The sequence below is a fragment of the Triticum aestivum genome, chromosome 7A (assembly GCF_018294505.1).
Source record: "Triticum aestivum cultivar Chinese Spring chromosome 7A, IWGSC CS RefSeq v2.1, whole genome shotgun sequence".
Lineage (NCBI taxonomy): Eukaryota > Viridiplantae > Streptophyta > Magnoliopsida > Poales > Poaceae > Triticum > Triticum aestivum.
In genome coordinates, this window is record NC_057812.1 from 670,595,512 (window position 1) to 670,610,030 (window position 14,519).

The 14,519-nt window shown below is 43.6% G+C and overlaps 1 protein-coding gene across 1 annotated transcript; it reads right to left on the reverse strand.

Annotated features, from left to right (window-relative positions):
* Nucleotides 1–4,824: 4,824 nt before the first annotated feature.
* Nucleotides 4,825–7,090, reverse strand: LOC123154521 (myb family transcription factor MPH1). Its single transcript, XM_044573227.1, has 4 exons — nucleotides 6,767–7,090; nucleotides 5,982–6,243; nucleotides 5,789–5,879; nucleotides 4,825–5,165 (listed from the first exon to the last, which is right to left on the reverse strand). The coding sequence occupies exons 1-4, from the start codon at nucleotides 6,888–6,890 to the stop codon at nucleotides 4,902–4,904; spliced, it is 741 nt and encodes a 246-aa protein (XP_044429162.1). The 5' UTR covers nucleotides 6,891–7,090; the 3' UTR covers nucleotides 4,825–4,901.
* Between the last annotated feature and the right edge of the window lie 7,429 nt (nucleotides 7,091–14,519).

Sequence of the window (14,519 nt, forward strand, 5' to 3'; positions counted from 1 at the left end):
GAGCTCAAATAGCGCCGGATTTGATCGAAGTTACGTCCGGCGGTCCCGATCCAAACCAAAAAAGCCGGGAGGCACTTGGGGGCGCCGGCGCTCTTTTTTGCATGCAAAACCCCCACATGTCGGCCTCTCTCTTCACTCTCTCTCCTTTTTTTCCTGCTAGGCCCACCCGTGCATGTGAGAATCTTTCCCTCGCCCAGCCCCGCCTTCTCCGTCCCGCCCCGCCGAGCTCGCCGCCCCGCCTGCTCCGCCCGCCCGCGCGCTCGCCTCCGCCCCCGCAGCCTCCCCCGCCGGCTCGCGCTCGCGCCCTCCTCTGCTCCGCCAGGTCGCCTCCCCCGCCTCGCTCTGGCTCGCGCTTGCCCCCTCCGCCAGGTCGCCTCCCCCGCCGTGCTCTGGCTCACGCTCTCGCGGCTGTGTTGCTTGCTTCGGGTGAAAGGCTTTGCTTGGACTGCGTGGCGCCGCGGCATGGGCGGGCGCCCGACTCCGCCCCCGTGGCATGCCGGAGCCGCGGCAGCTCGTCCGCCGGCGTGTGGCTGTGGCGTGGCCGGGCCGGAGCTCGCTGCGTGTGGCCATGGCGTGTGGGCGGGCGGGCGGGCGGGCGCGGCGCTGCCTGGGCGGACGGGCGCGGCTGTGGGCTCGATCGTCCTCGCCCTCGTCGTCGGGAGAGCAACAAGGAGGAGGACGACCAGTGGACGCTCTTCATCGATCTGCCGGTGCTGGAGGCCGCCACCGCCGGCTTCTCCGACAGCAACCTACTCGGTCGCGGCGGCTTCGGCCCCGTCTACAAGGCAAGCGACCAGCAACCTCCTCCTCCTCCTTGTTGCTCACGCCGTCGTCCTCGCGCGGTGCCTCGACGACGCCGTCGTCGGGAAGGAGCAGGAGACAGTGGAGGACGCCATGATGAGGTAGGGCGCAGCTGTGGCCTGGACGGCGCGGCGCGGGCGGGACGCGTCTACTACGCCCGCCGGCCACCGCGTCCTGGGCGCCCGCCCCGTCCCCGTGCAGCCCGCTGACGGGGCGCGTCGAGGCGGCGAGCAGCGGGCGCGGCCGCGGTCAAGATGCTCGATGAAATGCTGCTGCCTTCGTGGGAGCCCAGCGCTGCTCGTGCTCATGTCCGTGTGGTCTTCCGCCAGGCCTCCGTCGACGCTCGCGCTCCTCCGCTAGCTGGAGGTCGTCGACGCCGCCGCGGTCAAGGTGCTCGACGAAATGACGCTCCGATTATGGAAGTCCAACGTTGCTCGTGGGGAGGCAACGAGTGAAAGTGGTTTGGCCTCCGAGGCCTAAGTTCTCGCCGGCAGCCCCCAGGAGGCGAAAAAAGGTGCCTCCTGAGGGGCAAACGGCTAGAGATGCCCTAAAACTCCAAAGCTTCTACAGCGACGCAGTGCGCACACAACACATATTCGACTAATTAATCCAATCACGTGTCCATGTGGATGCGTATGCTCGTACCTATCTATAGAGCAAAACTTTAAAATTGAAAAAGTTTGGTAGTATAATCTGCAGTAATTATCGATATAATCTGCAGTAATTATCGATATAATCTGCAGTAATTACCAACTGCATGCAAGTGACCATTAGTACTCCCTCTGTTCATTTTTATAGACGTTTTAGACAATTCAGACCGTGCCTAAAACAGTTCAAAACTAGCTGTTCAAGACGTCTTATAAAAACGAACGGAGGGAGTAATAGAATTGTTCACTTGATTAGTTTGTCTGAATAGTATGGACGTATATATCACGGACTATTGTGCACGGCAATTAGTTACCAGCAGTCGTGTTTTTCAACGGCATACAGCGACAGTTAACTCACAGAGCATCCCGCAAAATAAGAAGTTAACTCACAGAGCAACCATCCAAAGCTCCCCATGAATTATTGCCTCTTCTGGTTGTTATTTTTTCAAACCTGTCCAAAATGTCAAAGGCCGGTCTGAACTCCGAACACTTGATGCATGAATCGGCAAAGTCAACCAGACTTACACCCGAAGTTACTGCTGCAAGTTTTTTTTTTCTTTCTGTTTGCACCCGCACACGTTGATCATATCGGCATTGACAAGTTTTTCTTCTGTCTTCGGATTTTGTTCTGTGGTGTGGAATGTGAAATGAACGAATGATCACTAGAAATTCTTGTTTTGGAGGCGCAATTTTTCTACGATATGGTATGGAAAGTTCGTTGAAAAAAAAACCTGGCACCATATTTGCTTGTGTGAATGGACACCACCATGTTTTATTTTTTTTATTTTTTTTGCAGGACACCGCCATGTTGTTGCAACTATGGGTGTCTCCAATTTGGTTATCCAGGATAAAGTCGAATTAGCCATATTCATGTTGCTCAATGGCCTTAATGATGGTTTTGCAACTGCATTCAAAGACGGAGATGAGTGGCGGGCAGGGGCATTAGAACTCTTGTTTGCTGATAAGTTTGTTATATCCGCTCCCTGATAAAGTTTACAATACTAAATCAGGCAACTGATGCTTGTCAAGATCAAAAGTTGGCTCCGTCCTTGATCGAGTTTGTTAAGTCTGTGTTGGTAGATAAGTGGGCTGATCGAGGGTGTCCTATCTGTTTGTGGACGAGTATCTATTGTGTGGGTTTCCTATAGTTACCGAATAAATCTCTTCTACTTATTTAGTAGAGTGAGATCTTTGGACAACTGTTTCAAAAAATATAGCCCCCTCCCACTCCCAAAATAATATTGACTATACATGGTTAGCTCTTAGTAGAGTCCAAACTTTGCCTCGGAGATTGGATCTAGGTGGACGGGACACATGGCAGTGTGATGACCGTCGATGATAGCATGGCGTGCCCAAGAAGAAGCTGTTGATGACGAGCCAAAAGGCTGGAACTCACGTGGTCTACTTTGGCGCATCCAACTAAATCCTTGGTGAACTAGTTGATGCACCGAATTACTACGCCCTGGCGCAACTAGTCTAATGGCGCATAAAACTCAAAATTGTGATGACACACACAAAACCAGTCTGATACATTAAACATGTGATCTAAACCATTTAGCTCACTTCCGGGTGAAAGCTCTGGAAGGGAGGGAGGAGGAGGCAAGTTAATTGACAAGTAACTTGACCAGATCCACATGTAACTTTTCCTTGTTTGGTGCAAAGTCATAGAGGCGGTGCCTAGCCTAGCTTCTTTTTTTTTTGCGGATTTTTTTTTGCTTGGGGCTTTCTTGTAGCCTAGCTCACAGCCACATCTTTTTCTATGAGTTTGTAGCCAAAATCTGTAGGAAATCCTCGCGGTCGGTGAATAGTCGCGCAATGAAACTAGCTAGACAGGGGTGATGAACCTAGGAGAGGGAGATAGTAGTTTAGCGAATCCTGGAGATCACCAGGAAGTTGGGGTCGACATCCATAGCTTTAACGAGCGGACTCCACTGCTACAAGAGAGCGGTCAATTTGAACAAGCAATCAGATAGGGAAAATAAGTTCAACAGTAAACTCGTCACAAGTCGTCCATAAATACCAACAAAGCACGGAAAGGGAAAACCAAAAAAAAACACGGATAAATTGCCTCGATTGATTAGCGAACAGCGGGAACAAATCAGGAAAGCTGCTTGGATTCCAGTCAGCATTCAGCCACAATCATATGCAACTCCAAGCGAGTTTATCTACAGCACATCTAATGATCTAAATAGGATGTGCACCGTGTTTTCATTCTCTCCAGAAAGAGAACATGTCGCCATAGCATTGCCATTGTATTTTAAATTTTTATCACTAGCTGGGAGACGACGCGCGATTTCCTGACAAGGGAATATTTTGATCTTAAGCGGGATCTTTGCATCCCAGACGCCATTGAATCGATTGGAGCGTCACCCTACGCAATGATTGGAGTAAAGGGACTTAACAAAGCACTTGCCAGAGGACGAGCGAGGACAAAGGAGCTGATCAGAAGCCTCTCATAGGTTTGGGAACAGGGCAGTGAGCTCTTCCCAGTTCACCACCTCTACGGGAGACAAGGATCGGGGGAAACCAAAATCCCAGTTATTAGCAGCTACCTTTGAAATGGAGATCTTTGGGTTAGAATAATAGGAAAACATAACCGGGAATGAGATCCTAAGGGGGGTCACCCTCCTGCCTCCGGTCTAACCAAAAGCCAACCATGGTCACCAAACTAGCCTCAAATTTGACCAGCGAACGACATTCATCATGAACTTTAACCAAAGATTTCCAGAATTTGGATTCTGGACCCTCCTGTAGGATTGCCATTCAAGGGATCCACGTGGACCACGTCAGGAAAATACTTGGCCATTTGAAGTCTAAGCCATTACGAGTTTAAGCCATAACACTTGAGGCGAATTATGATGAATGCACCACCACCACTTCATGATTATACATTTGTTCATTAAGGAGGTTTTAATGATGCCCGCCCCTATAGGTTTTGGGTCTGCCAATGATTTTTCATTTAACCAATCGGTATTTCTTCTTGTTGTCTATTGTATTACAGTAAAAAAAGCATTGCGATCTTTGTCGAAACTACCATGATTAGTCGCAGAAAGGCGATAAAATCCCATAGTATAAACATCGGTAGAAAAAGAAGAAATGATAAGGATAACCCCCCCCCCCCCCCCCCCCCCTTGAATTGTGTCTATCCCGCCAAGTAGCACCTCTAGATCCAACTTTAAGCTCCATAGGATGAAATTCAACTTCATGCTAAATAATACTTGGTCAGAAAGGAACTAATCTTGCAGTTAAGAAGATTAGCGATTCCGGTATGCTCAGCAGGGTGGCAAAGGGCAAAGGTGTTGCAGTTCATCAACTAGACCAAAGGATTAGTCAACTGCGATAAAGCAACCCACATTTCTATTGATCTACCATACATCAATAGAAATATACATATTATGTACCTCTACAAAAATGCAACTCTATATATTTACACAAGAGGTTATGGATAACACATCAGAGCCAAGAAGATGAGATGGCAAGATCGAGGTTCAGGTCAAGGTTCAGATCAGCGGAAGCCTTAGGGCGGCGGTGGCCACTCACTCCTTGACCCCTTGCCAGCACGATGGCCTCCTCGGTGGTCATGCTCGAGATGTCAGTGTCACTACTCGCGGCCTCCTCCTCCCACCGGCCGATCGATAGCGTCAGGTCACACCCCGCCGCTGCCCGCTGCTTCTTCTGACACGTCTTGCCATTAGCATGGCATGACCAGTCAGTCGCCTACAACAACGTACATGGTTAATTAGCCATGTCAAGAAGATTAACATATGACAATCACTACCAATGTCTTTCTTCATTGCTATATTTGATGTAGCACATTCTAGCTAGAAGCTTCATCTTTGTTTGAAAACATATATAGCACATGCATGTATAGTGGATGGTAAGTAAGGAAGACAATTAATTTGAGTAATATTTGCTTCCTCTAGATTTGTTGGTATGTTAACTTTTAATGGTTAGTTTATGTATAAGTATAAGTCAATTCATGTTTGTCTCTAGCTTTTTTATTGATAAATATGATATATTAATATAGAAAATATATCAATTACACCTGATCTCTGCATCAACACGACGTCAAGAGCTTGTAAGACATCAGGAAAGATGTACAACAATAATCCTAGACGCGCCGAAGAATAAGGCATCTGAACACTAATTACCCCCCCCCCCCCCCCCCCCCCCCCCCCGCCCGCCCCTATTTTCATGGGGGTGGGCCCTGCCTCCCTCCTAATCTCCTATCAAAAACTACCACCTAATTACAATCCTTGAATCCTTAACAACCAGTCTGTGTGAGTAGCATTACTCGATGTACACAATCAAATTAACTAACGAAAACACTTGATACCTACCTTCTCTGGTGTATTTAGCATGCCGGAGGAGTTCCATTGCAGCCGCCCTCTACTCTGCTCCCAGCTCCTGAAAACCTCCTCGATGGACGGTCTGCACAATGAGATAGCTAGCATCTTTAATAAACTCAATCATAAAAACGTATAAAAATTAATTAAGAGCGGAATTGATGATCCAATTATTGGTAGTACTCACATTTGGTACGGCGGTGACATCGAGTGGTGGCCGCGACGAAACACAGCATAAGAGGGAATGTCGATCCTGTCTGAGGCCGACGTTGCCGTGATGTTCCCATCGATGAAATGATCTTGACGATGATTCACTGATGCATGGGGTGGGTTGTTGCCGCTGCCGCTGCTGCTGGAGCTTGATCTGTACATCTGGAGATGGCTTTTGATGTGAGATATACTGACTCTCTTTGTGCCCATCAGCTGAAGAATTCGCTTTGGTGTTGCCTCTGCGCACACAAGATATGTGAAGATAATTGATGTCAGCACACATCGACCGGCCTTGAAGAAATGAACTAAAAATTGGTACTCTTGTTATTTATTTATTTTTGCTGTATAGCTCTTTTTATTTTTTCTGGACATTATTCTTTGTTCTTTTTTTAAGAAAAAATCAATAAAAATACGCAGCAGAGTCCTGTTGTTTCCCTCAAAAATGTTGTGACGAGACTCGAGAGCACAGATGAATGGCAGAAAAGATTGATCAAAATCATGATGAGTGCTGTTTATTTTTGCAAAACGGCAGGTCCGCTGTCACTTCTTGCCAAAGTGAGCCAATATTAAATTAGAGATTAGAGAGATACAGAGAAATCAAGCACGCGGTTGTGAGTGAGCATCAATTTGATGGAACGGTAAGAAGACAATATTATCATTTTCATCATGCATGCATATCACGTGGGACTTTCTTTGATCATAATACCTCTGAGATGCATCGTCAAAAAAAAAACGTATGAGAAGCGAGAAGCAAGAACTAACCGTCCTGGCCGCCGAGGCAGTCCACGGCCTCGATGAACTGCCGGTGAAGCTCCTCCGTCCAACGCATCCGCGGCTCGTCCGATCGGATGTACTGCCGGACACCTCTCCTCTCAAATCCTCTCATGCTTTTATCGTCCTCTCCCTGCAGCTAAGCTATCCGGCCTTCAACTCGGTCCGATCGATCCCAAACCCAAGCTTCTAGTATAAACACAGCTGATGATGCTTCTCCAGAATCAAGTTCCAATATATATATGGAGAGAGAGAGAGTTTTGGTTTGGCCAAACAATGATGAACTCGAAGCTCAAGTACTATTTTTAAAGTACAAGCGTACTATATAGGGCCGATGTATGGAATGTGTGGATCCAAGAGAGAGCAAGGGAGAAAGAGAGAGAAGAGGCTGACTTTGCTGACCTAGTCCAGTCAAACATCCATGCTCACTTAACTTAGGTAGCTACCTAGAGAACAGAGGCCGGGAAGAATCAAGAGGAACGAGCCCAAATTCGAGAAAAAGTTGGCCTGTCCACATCCACGAGAGACACCCAAGTAGTACTGAAGTTCTTTCACACATATATGCGTCAACCCATCAAGCTCAGACTTAATTGATTTGTCTGGGTCTCTTCCCTTCACAGTGTGACAGGCATATATGTGAACAGTTCACCCATTTGACAAACTAACCAAGACGTTGTCCACTTCGTATATGAGATTCAAGCTTGTTCAACGTCTCAGCATTCATCTCAAAAAAGAAAAGAAAACGTCTCAGCGTTTATTTTCTGTCACACTCTCCGTCGCTAGGTTTGACAAACTTACTCGAGAAAACTATAGTACTCCATCCGTCCAAAATAAGTGACCCGACTTTGTATTAACTTTATACGGAGGGAGTATATAGCAACATTCGTATGGCCTGCGCTCGTTGAGATGTCGATACATACGTACGTAGAGTTGACTGCATTCGATATACACTTAAATTCAGTCAGAGAAGTAGGACATCAGGCTAGCTAGCTGATATATATGTCTAAAGTCAATTCAACTCTCTGACATGCCATGCATGGATTTCCCCAGGGCAATGGGAAACCAAACGCATGTAGTGAATTTGAATATGTATATATGGCCATTGCTGGCATAGCGTGTGTGAAAGCATGTGGAAACGTATATATTTTCCTTTTAGAAAATTATATTTCAAGAAGTTTATAGAGTTCAAGTTGCTAACTCAATGTGTTGCCTTGTGTTGATTGGAGAAAGAGATGGCTAGCTAGACACAAAAATTTAACTTTTGACCAACTATATGACGCGCACATATATAGATATGACTTGGCAAATTAAGTCACATAATTATGCCGTTTGGATAGTTCCAAGGATTTCTCAAAAAAAGTCCCAAGGATCAGATCGTTGCAAAGTTCTCCTCTTCCCACGGGAATTTATCGACCAACGGTTTATATATATGTGGCTGCCATTGGAACCTTGCAGGCAGGATAAAACGCCATCAAGTCAAGGTAGCAGTTTGTGATTACCTATCCGCCTAGCAATCTAGTGACATCCCTATCGAAGAAAATGAAGCATTCTTTGCATATGGGAAATGAATCATGGAGTTTCGGACCACATTCTTAGAGAAGGGAAAAGGAGAAAAAGGTTCCATCTGTCCATATCTCAATCAACAAATCCAGATTCACGGATGACTTACCAGTTCAGTTTAGATTATAGATAGGGACAATGACGCGGCCTTTTGAAATTCTTTCCCTAGGAAGCTATAGATGTACCTAGAATGCTACATGTACTTTTACACATCAAAAATAATTAATCCGCGAGAATGTGTCATAGTGCATTTTCCACTCTTTGATCGTTAGCCCAGAACTTTAGATGAACCTAAAATAAAAAATAAATAAAAATACATAAAAGTTCTAAAGAATTCTGTAAAATACATACATACATATATGGTAATTTACCTCATAAGATATATGTCTATGCTTACTATGGGGTGACTTATATAATTTTAAAATTTTGGTTACCCAAATATAACTACTTGTGATGTGTACAATAATCAAGTTTGTGTTGCTTTTCAATGTTGTTTACGCCCTTCTCTCTTTCATCGGGATTAAATATGAGAGTATTTTACAGGTTAAACATGTAGAGAAAAGTCTATTTTACACACAGAATTGTTGTGCTTGGTCTGACTTGAACCCCAAACAATGAAATTGACTCAATTAAACCTTGAATTTTCTAAACCTGCTAAATGAACCATAGTTATGTTTTAAAATATGATATTTTTTTTATTTCAAGACATTCAAAAATAAGAAAAACGTCATCGATGTAAAGAGTGTTATGAAATGATATCCACAAAAATTCATGAGAAGATACAACTATCCGTATCATGTGTAAAAATGACAAGAGAGATTCACTTAACTTTGGTAATTTTTGGATGGAACATAGATGATCAAGTTAGCTGATGTTTTTCAGATTTTATTGCTTTTTAGAATTATCCACAGTCCACACATGTGAATCATTTCATATGTTGTGAGATCTTAGAATATGAAACCACTATTCAAACCTCAAACCAATTATTTAGGGTGGTTTTGTATCTTTGGAATTTCAGAAGAAATCTAAAGATCATGAACATGAGGGATGCTATGTACGGATCAAGAACCAGCAGGACAAATTTGTTTACCTCTATATATTTTTGCACGTGACACACATATTCATATTTTTATGGAATTGTATGTGTCATACATCCCTAGCATTTCTACAACTATGGATTTTTTTATGGCGCTCACATAGCAAAAGCCACGGGCATTTTGTTAAATATATTAAACTTAATTAATCAATGAACATTTGTGGAAGTGCCTTTTGTTTCCTCCCAGGTCATCTAGACAAACCCAAAATTTAAGTAAATAATTGTAATTCATGAAAAACAAAATAATTCGGTTAATTACCCTACACATACACTAGATCTCATAATATATGTGTATATGCTAGAAATCATTGGGATGGATTATAAACTCTACAACTTTGGCTAACAACATATTACTACCGGCGGTATGTAGAATATTCAAGTTCGAGTTGCCTTTTCCAAGTTCTCTATAGGGGGGGGGGGGGGGGGGGAGATCACCCCCGCCTCTGCATCAAACTGATGCATGCAGCCACATTATTAAAAAAATCTAAAAGGCTGTGTTGTAGTGCAAGCTCACTCTAAGCTTAAAAAAGAAAAAGAAGATAAAAGTTGCCACATCTAGCCAAAATAGGTCGAGATGACTAAACACCTAGCCTATTATTGGACCGTCATCCAAACTGGTTGTAGATATCCCGCGCTATCATCTCCCTCCGGGTACACCTAGTATCCAAAAGCTCCCTGGCTTCCGCAGGAGTGAGTAACGACCACGTATGGATCCAAGTAGTCGCCATGTAAATAACCTGCAGAAAAAAGTATATGAGTTTGTCCGTTAAAACCATGTCATTTCTGCAGTTCCATATAGCCTAAAGTAATCTGTATAGTCCTATCCGAATATGTCCCGCATTGTTTGGCTCCACTCCATTTAGCCATGTCCCAAATAACATGTTAATACTACTTGAAGGGCTAACATTAAAAGCTATATGAATCGAGCACCATAAAAGTTTTGCTAGAGGACAGCTGAGAAAGAGGTGCTTAATAGTTTCATCCTGGTCACAAAAACAATACCGTTGACTGCCCTTCCATCTTCGCTTTGCTAAGTTATCCTTTATCAGAATCATATCCTTGTGAACAAACCACATGAAGACTTTGATTCTTAAAGGAACTTTAATCTTGCAAATATGTAGTGATATCGGGATTGGACCAGAGTCAATTAAATCTAAATGCATAGATTTCACTGAGAAAATTCCGTTTACAGATAGTCTCCAGTGAATTGCATCTGGCTGATGAGAGAGTTGAATGTCCATCAACCTCCGCACGAGATGCAACCGCGTACCCCATCGATCTCGTACTAAAGATCTCCTGAACTTGATGTTTAGAGGAACAGACTGTAATACTGTAGCAACATAAGCATCCTTTTTTTAGGGAAACAGCGGGACTCTACTGCGTGTTTTTATTAATTTTTAAAAAATAGAGTACAAAGGATAAGGTCTGTAAAAATAAAAGGAAGAACTATACATCGAAGAAACAAACAAAACTAATGAAACAAAGAAAATACAGAAAACAACAAATACAACAGCAGCATAGCAAATTATCTAAAGGATTTGATCCAAGTGTCAAATCCAGTGTATTCCTTCCTCTTGACTCTGTAGGTGCTCCATTTGAGTTCTTCTTTTAGCTTCTTTCTGCATCAGTATATACTTGGCTGTATATGTTGGAATATGTAATCATTCCTAGATTGCCCAACAGGATAGGATGATAATCTCCATCGCATATGGTACGCTCAGCAGTTGCTTTAGGTTGCTAATTTTCTCCTGAATGCCTGTATGTGCCAGTAGCCAGTTGGTGCAAATGTAGCTCCAGCACAATTGTGCGTATTCCTTCCTCTTGACTCTGTAGGTGCTCCATTTGAGTTCTTCTTTTAGCTTCTTTCTGCATCAGTATATACTTGGCTGTATATGTTGGAATATGTAATCATTCCTAGATTGCCCAACAGGATAGGATGATAATCTCCATCGCATATGGTACGCTCAGCAGTTGCTTTAGGTTGCTAATTTTCTCCTGAATGCCTGTATGTGCCGGTAGCCAGTTGGTGCAAATGTAGCTCCAGCACAATTGTGCAAATTGACAATGAAAGAAAAGGTGATCCCTTGTCTCCAGGTGCAAAGGTTAACACATGCTTCTATGCAAAAATAATAATTGCGAGAGTTAAACTGTGTAACAATTAGCTGGGTGCACCTCAGGTGCAAAGGTTGGGGGACATAACAAAAGAAATTGAGATCGATGGACATAACAAACATTCGAGATGGGACTAGAAAGTGGATCAGTGGTTACGATGGGAACCTTACCGTGAGGAACTTTGCCACTGAATTGGTGTTGCTGAAAACGGTCGGCGTGTACTTACACCTGTCGGCCGAGCAAATGGCAGTTTGAATTCCATGGCGCATGCACGTGCATACGCACGTAATCAAGCAAGAGATTTGAAATGTATACTCGTATATATTTAGCCTCTAGTCATTGAGACCGTTCCAAGAGTTTGACAAAGCTCAACCACTGGAACGTACGGACACGCTTACTTAGGCATGCATGCACGTACGTCAAACATACTCGGTGTTTCCAGTGGACACACGCTAGCAAGGCGCATGAGAAATACAAAATGCGGCCGGGTCTATCTATCTACTCCCTCCGTCTGAAAATACTTGTCTTAGAAATGGTTGTATCTAAACTTATTTTAGTTATAGATGCATCCATTTTTAACCATTTGTAAGACAAGTATTTTCGGACGGAGGGAGTACTATTCATGGCCATCACATTCACGGTCGATGAGACTAGCTAACTCCATGAGCTATGCCAGCCGAGGAAGGAACATGTGTGTACTTGTCTTGCCAGCTTTTGTGTGCCGCGTGCAAGACTAATCCAAATATCTAATTAACCAAGTGGAGCTAGCAGCTAAGTGTGGTAGACGTTAAAGTCAATGCATGGTGTTTAATTTTAATATCAAGTAGTAGTACACCATAGTAGTACTAGTACTGTTTGCAGTCATCTTCGTGCTAATCAACGACGGTGCCGACTTCTTAACTGACAATTAAGCTAACCCTTGAACATCACATGGCTAATTCCAATGTGACAGCGGCCGCTCATACTTTTTGGCCGCCGTGTCACCTTTCGTCAAGTCTACCCACAGTCTTCTCTCTGGCGCGGCGATCTATTGGCAATGTATATATTGTACGTGTATACCTTTCTTTGTCATTTGCGTTTTGTTCCTCGTGGAGGCTTCCACTCCATCTGTTTCAAAATACTTTACATAATAGTTTTTTCTCAGTCGTATTTTGTGAAGTTTGATCAAGTTATATAAAAAATAATACTATCAATGTGCACAGCGCCAAACCAATATATTTAGATCCTTCATTAAATGTATTTCCAAACTGCATTTATTTTTGTATTTGAGATTTTGATATTATTTCAATAAGAATTGTTCAAGCAGGACAGAGTTTGACTTAACACAAAACTAACATAGAAAGTATTTTGAAATGGGTAGTACTTGTATATTCCAGTTTATATGAAAATCCATCGTGTTTGCGTGAAATGGGTAGAAACTAGAACAAACTTGCTTAAGTGGTACTATCTCTTCAAACAAATTAGGTCACTGCTTTTGAAGAAATTCTGCTAAACCACGTAAAAAGTGCCACATCCTCAGTCCTAAAGGAAGGATGTAAAGTGGAATCCACTATTGAAAGGATGAAGCTAGTTTGTCATGCACATAGTACCTATCGTAACTTTGGAATTCCATACACCCATATTAGCTTTTTCGACTAGGTGCACGTGCACGTGCACATAGGTTGTGTGTTGGATGTGAATTCCCGTAATATCCTACCGACTCGTGTGACTTTTTATCCTGCTGAACCGAGTGAAAAAGCCCTAAAAAGGCAGGCAGGCACCCCAAGGTCGTGGTGCCTCGCCGGACGGCATCTCGCTCGTGTCGCATGCCTCCAAACTCCAAAGCTTCTACGGCGCCGCAGTGCGTCGCAACACACATTCGACTAGTTAATCCAATCACGTGGTACATGTGGATGCTCACGTGTCAATCGAGCAAAAATTTTAAACATGTAGTTTCATAACTTACGTAAGAGTTAAAAAATTTTAGTAAAGTTTGGTACGGTTGTACATATAATCTCTAGTATGTAGTAGCGTTTATCAGCTGCATATAAGTAGCCTTCATCTACTCTCTCTGTTCCATAATATAAAACATTTTTTGACACTAGTCATTCCATAATGTAAGATATTTTTTGACACTATACTAGAGTTAAAAAAACGTATTATGGAACGGAGGGAGTAAAATTTATCACTTGATTAGTTTGCTCCGAATAGTATGTACGTACACCGTCTCGTCTACGGGAACTAGTTACCGGCAGCGTTGTTTTTCAACGGCATGCTGCCACAGTTGCCGCGTAGAGCAACCATCCAATCCAAAGGTCCCCAGGAATTATTGCCTCTTCTGGTTGTTGTTTTCTCGAACCTGCCAAAAACGTCAAAGCCCGGTTGAACTCTGAACAGAATGGGCAAAGTCGACCAGACATCGACGACATGTCAAGTTTTTCTCCTGCCTAAGGATTCGGTTCTGTGGTATGGAATGTGAAACGAACACCCGATCACTATAGATTCTTGTTTTGAGTCATAATTTTTCTATGAAATGGTACGGGAAGTTCATCAGAAAAAGACCAGCCGCCCATATTAATTTGCTTATCTGAACGGACACCACCATATCGTTGTAACTAGGAGTGTCTCCAGTTTGGTCGTCTAGGATGAAGTTGAATCAGCCATATGACATGAGTGATGATGTTGCTCTGTGGCCTCAATTTTTTTGTGGACGAGTGTTTATTGTGTGGTTTTTCGCCCTCTTATCCTTATTTAATACTAGAGTGAGGTCTTTGGATCATGGTTCAAAAACTATAGCCCCCTCTCACTCACAAAACACTGTCGACTTTACATGGTTAGCATGGCGAGCCCAAAGAAGCTGTTGTAGACAAGCCAAAACATCTAGATACGTTCGCACAAGCCTCTTTGGTGCACCGAACTAAATGCTTGGCGAACCGGTCAATGCACTACGCGCTAGAGCAACTAGTCGATCGGCGCATAAAACTCAAACACTGCGAC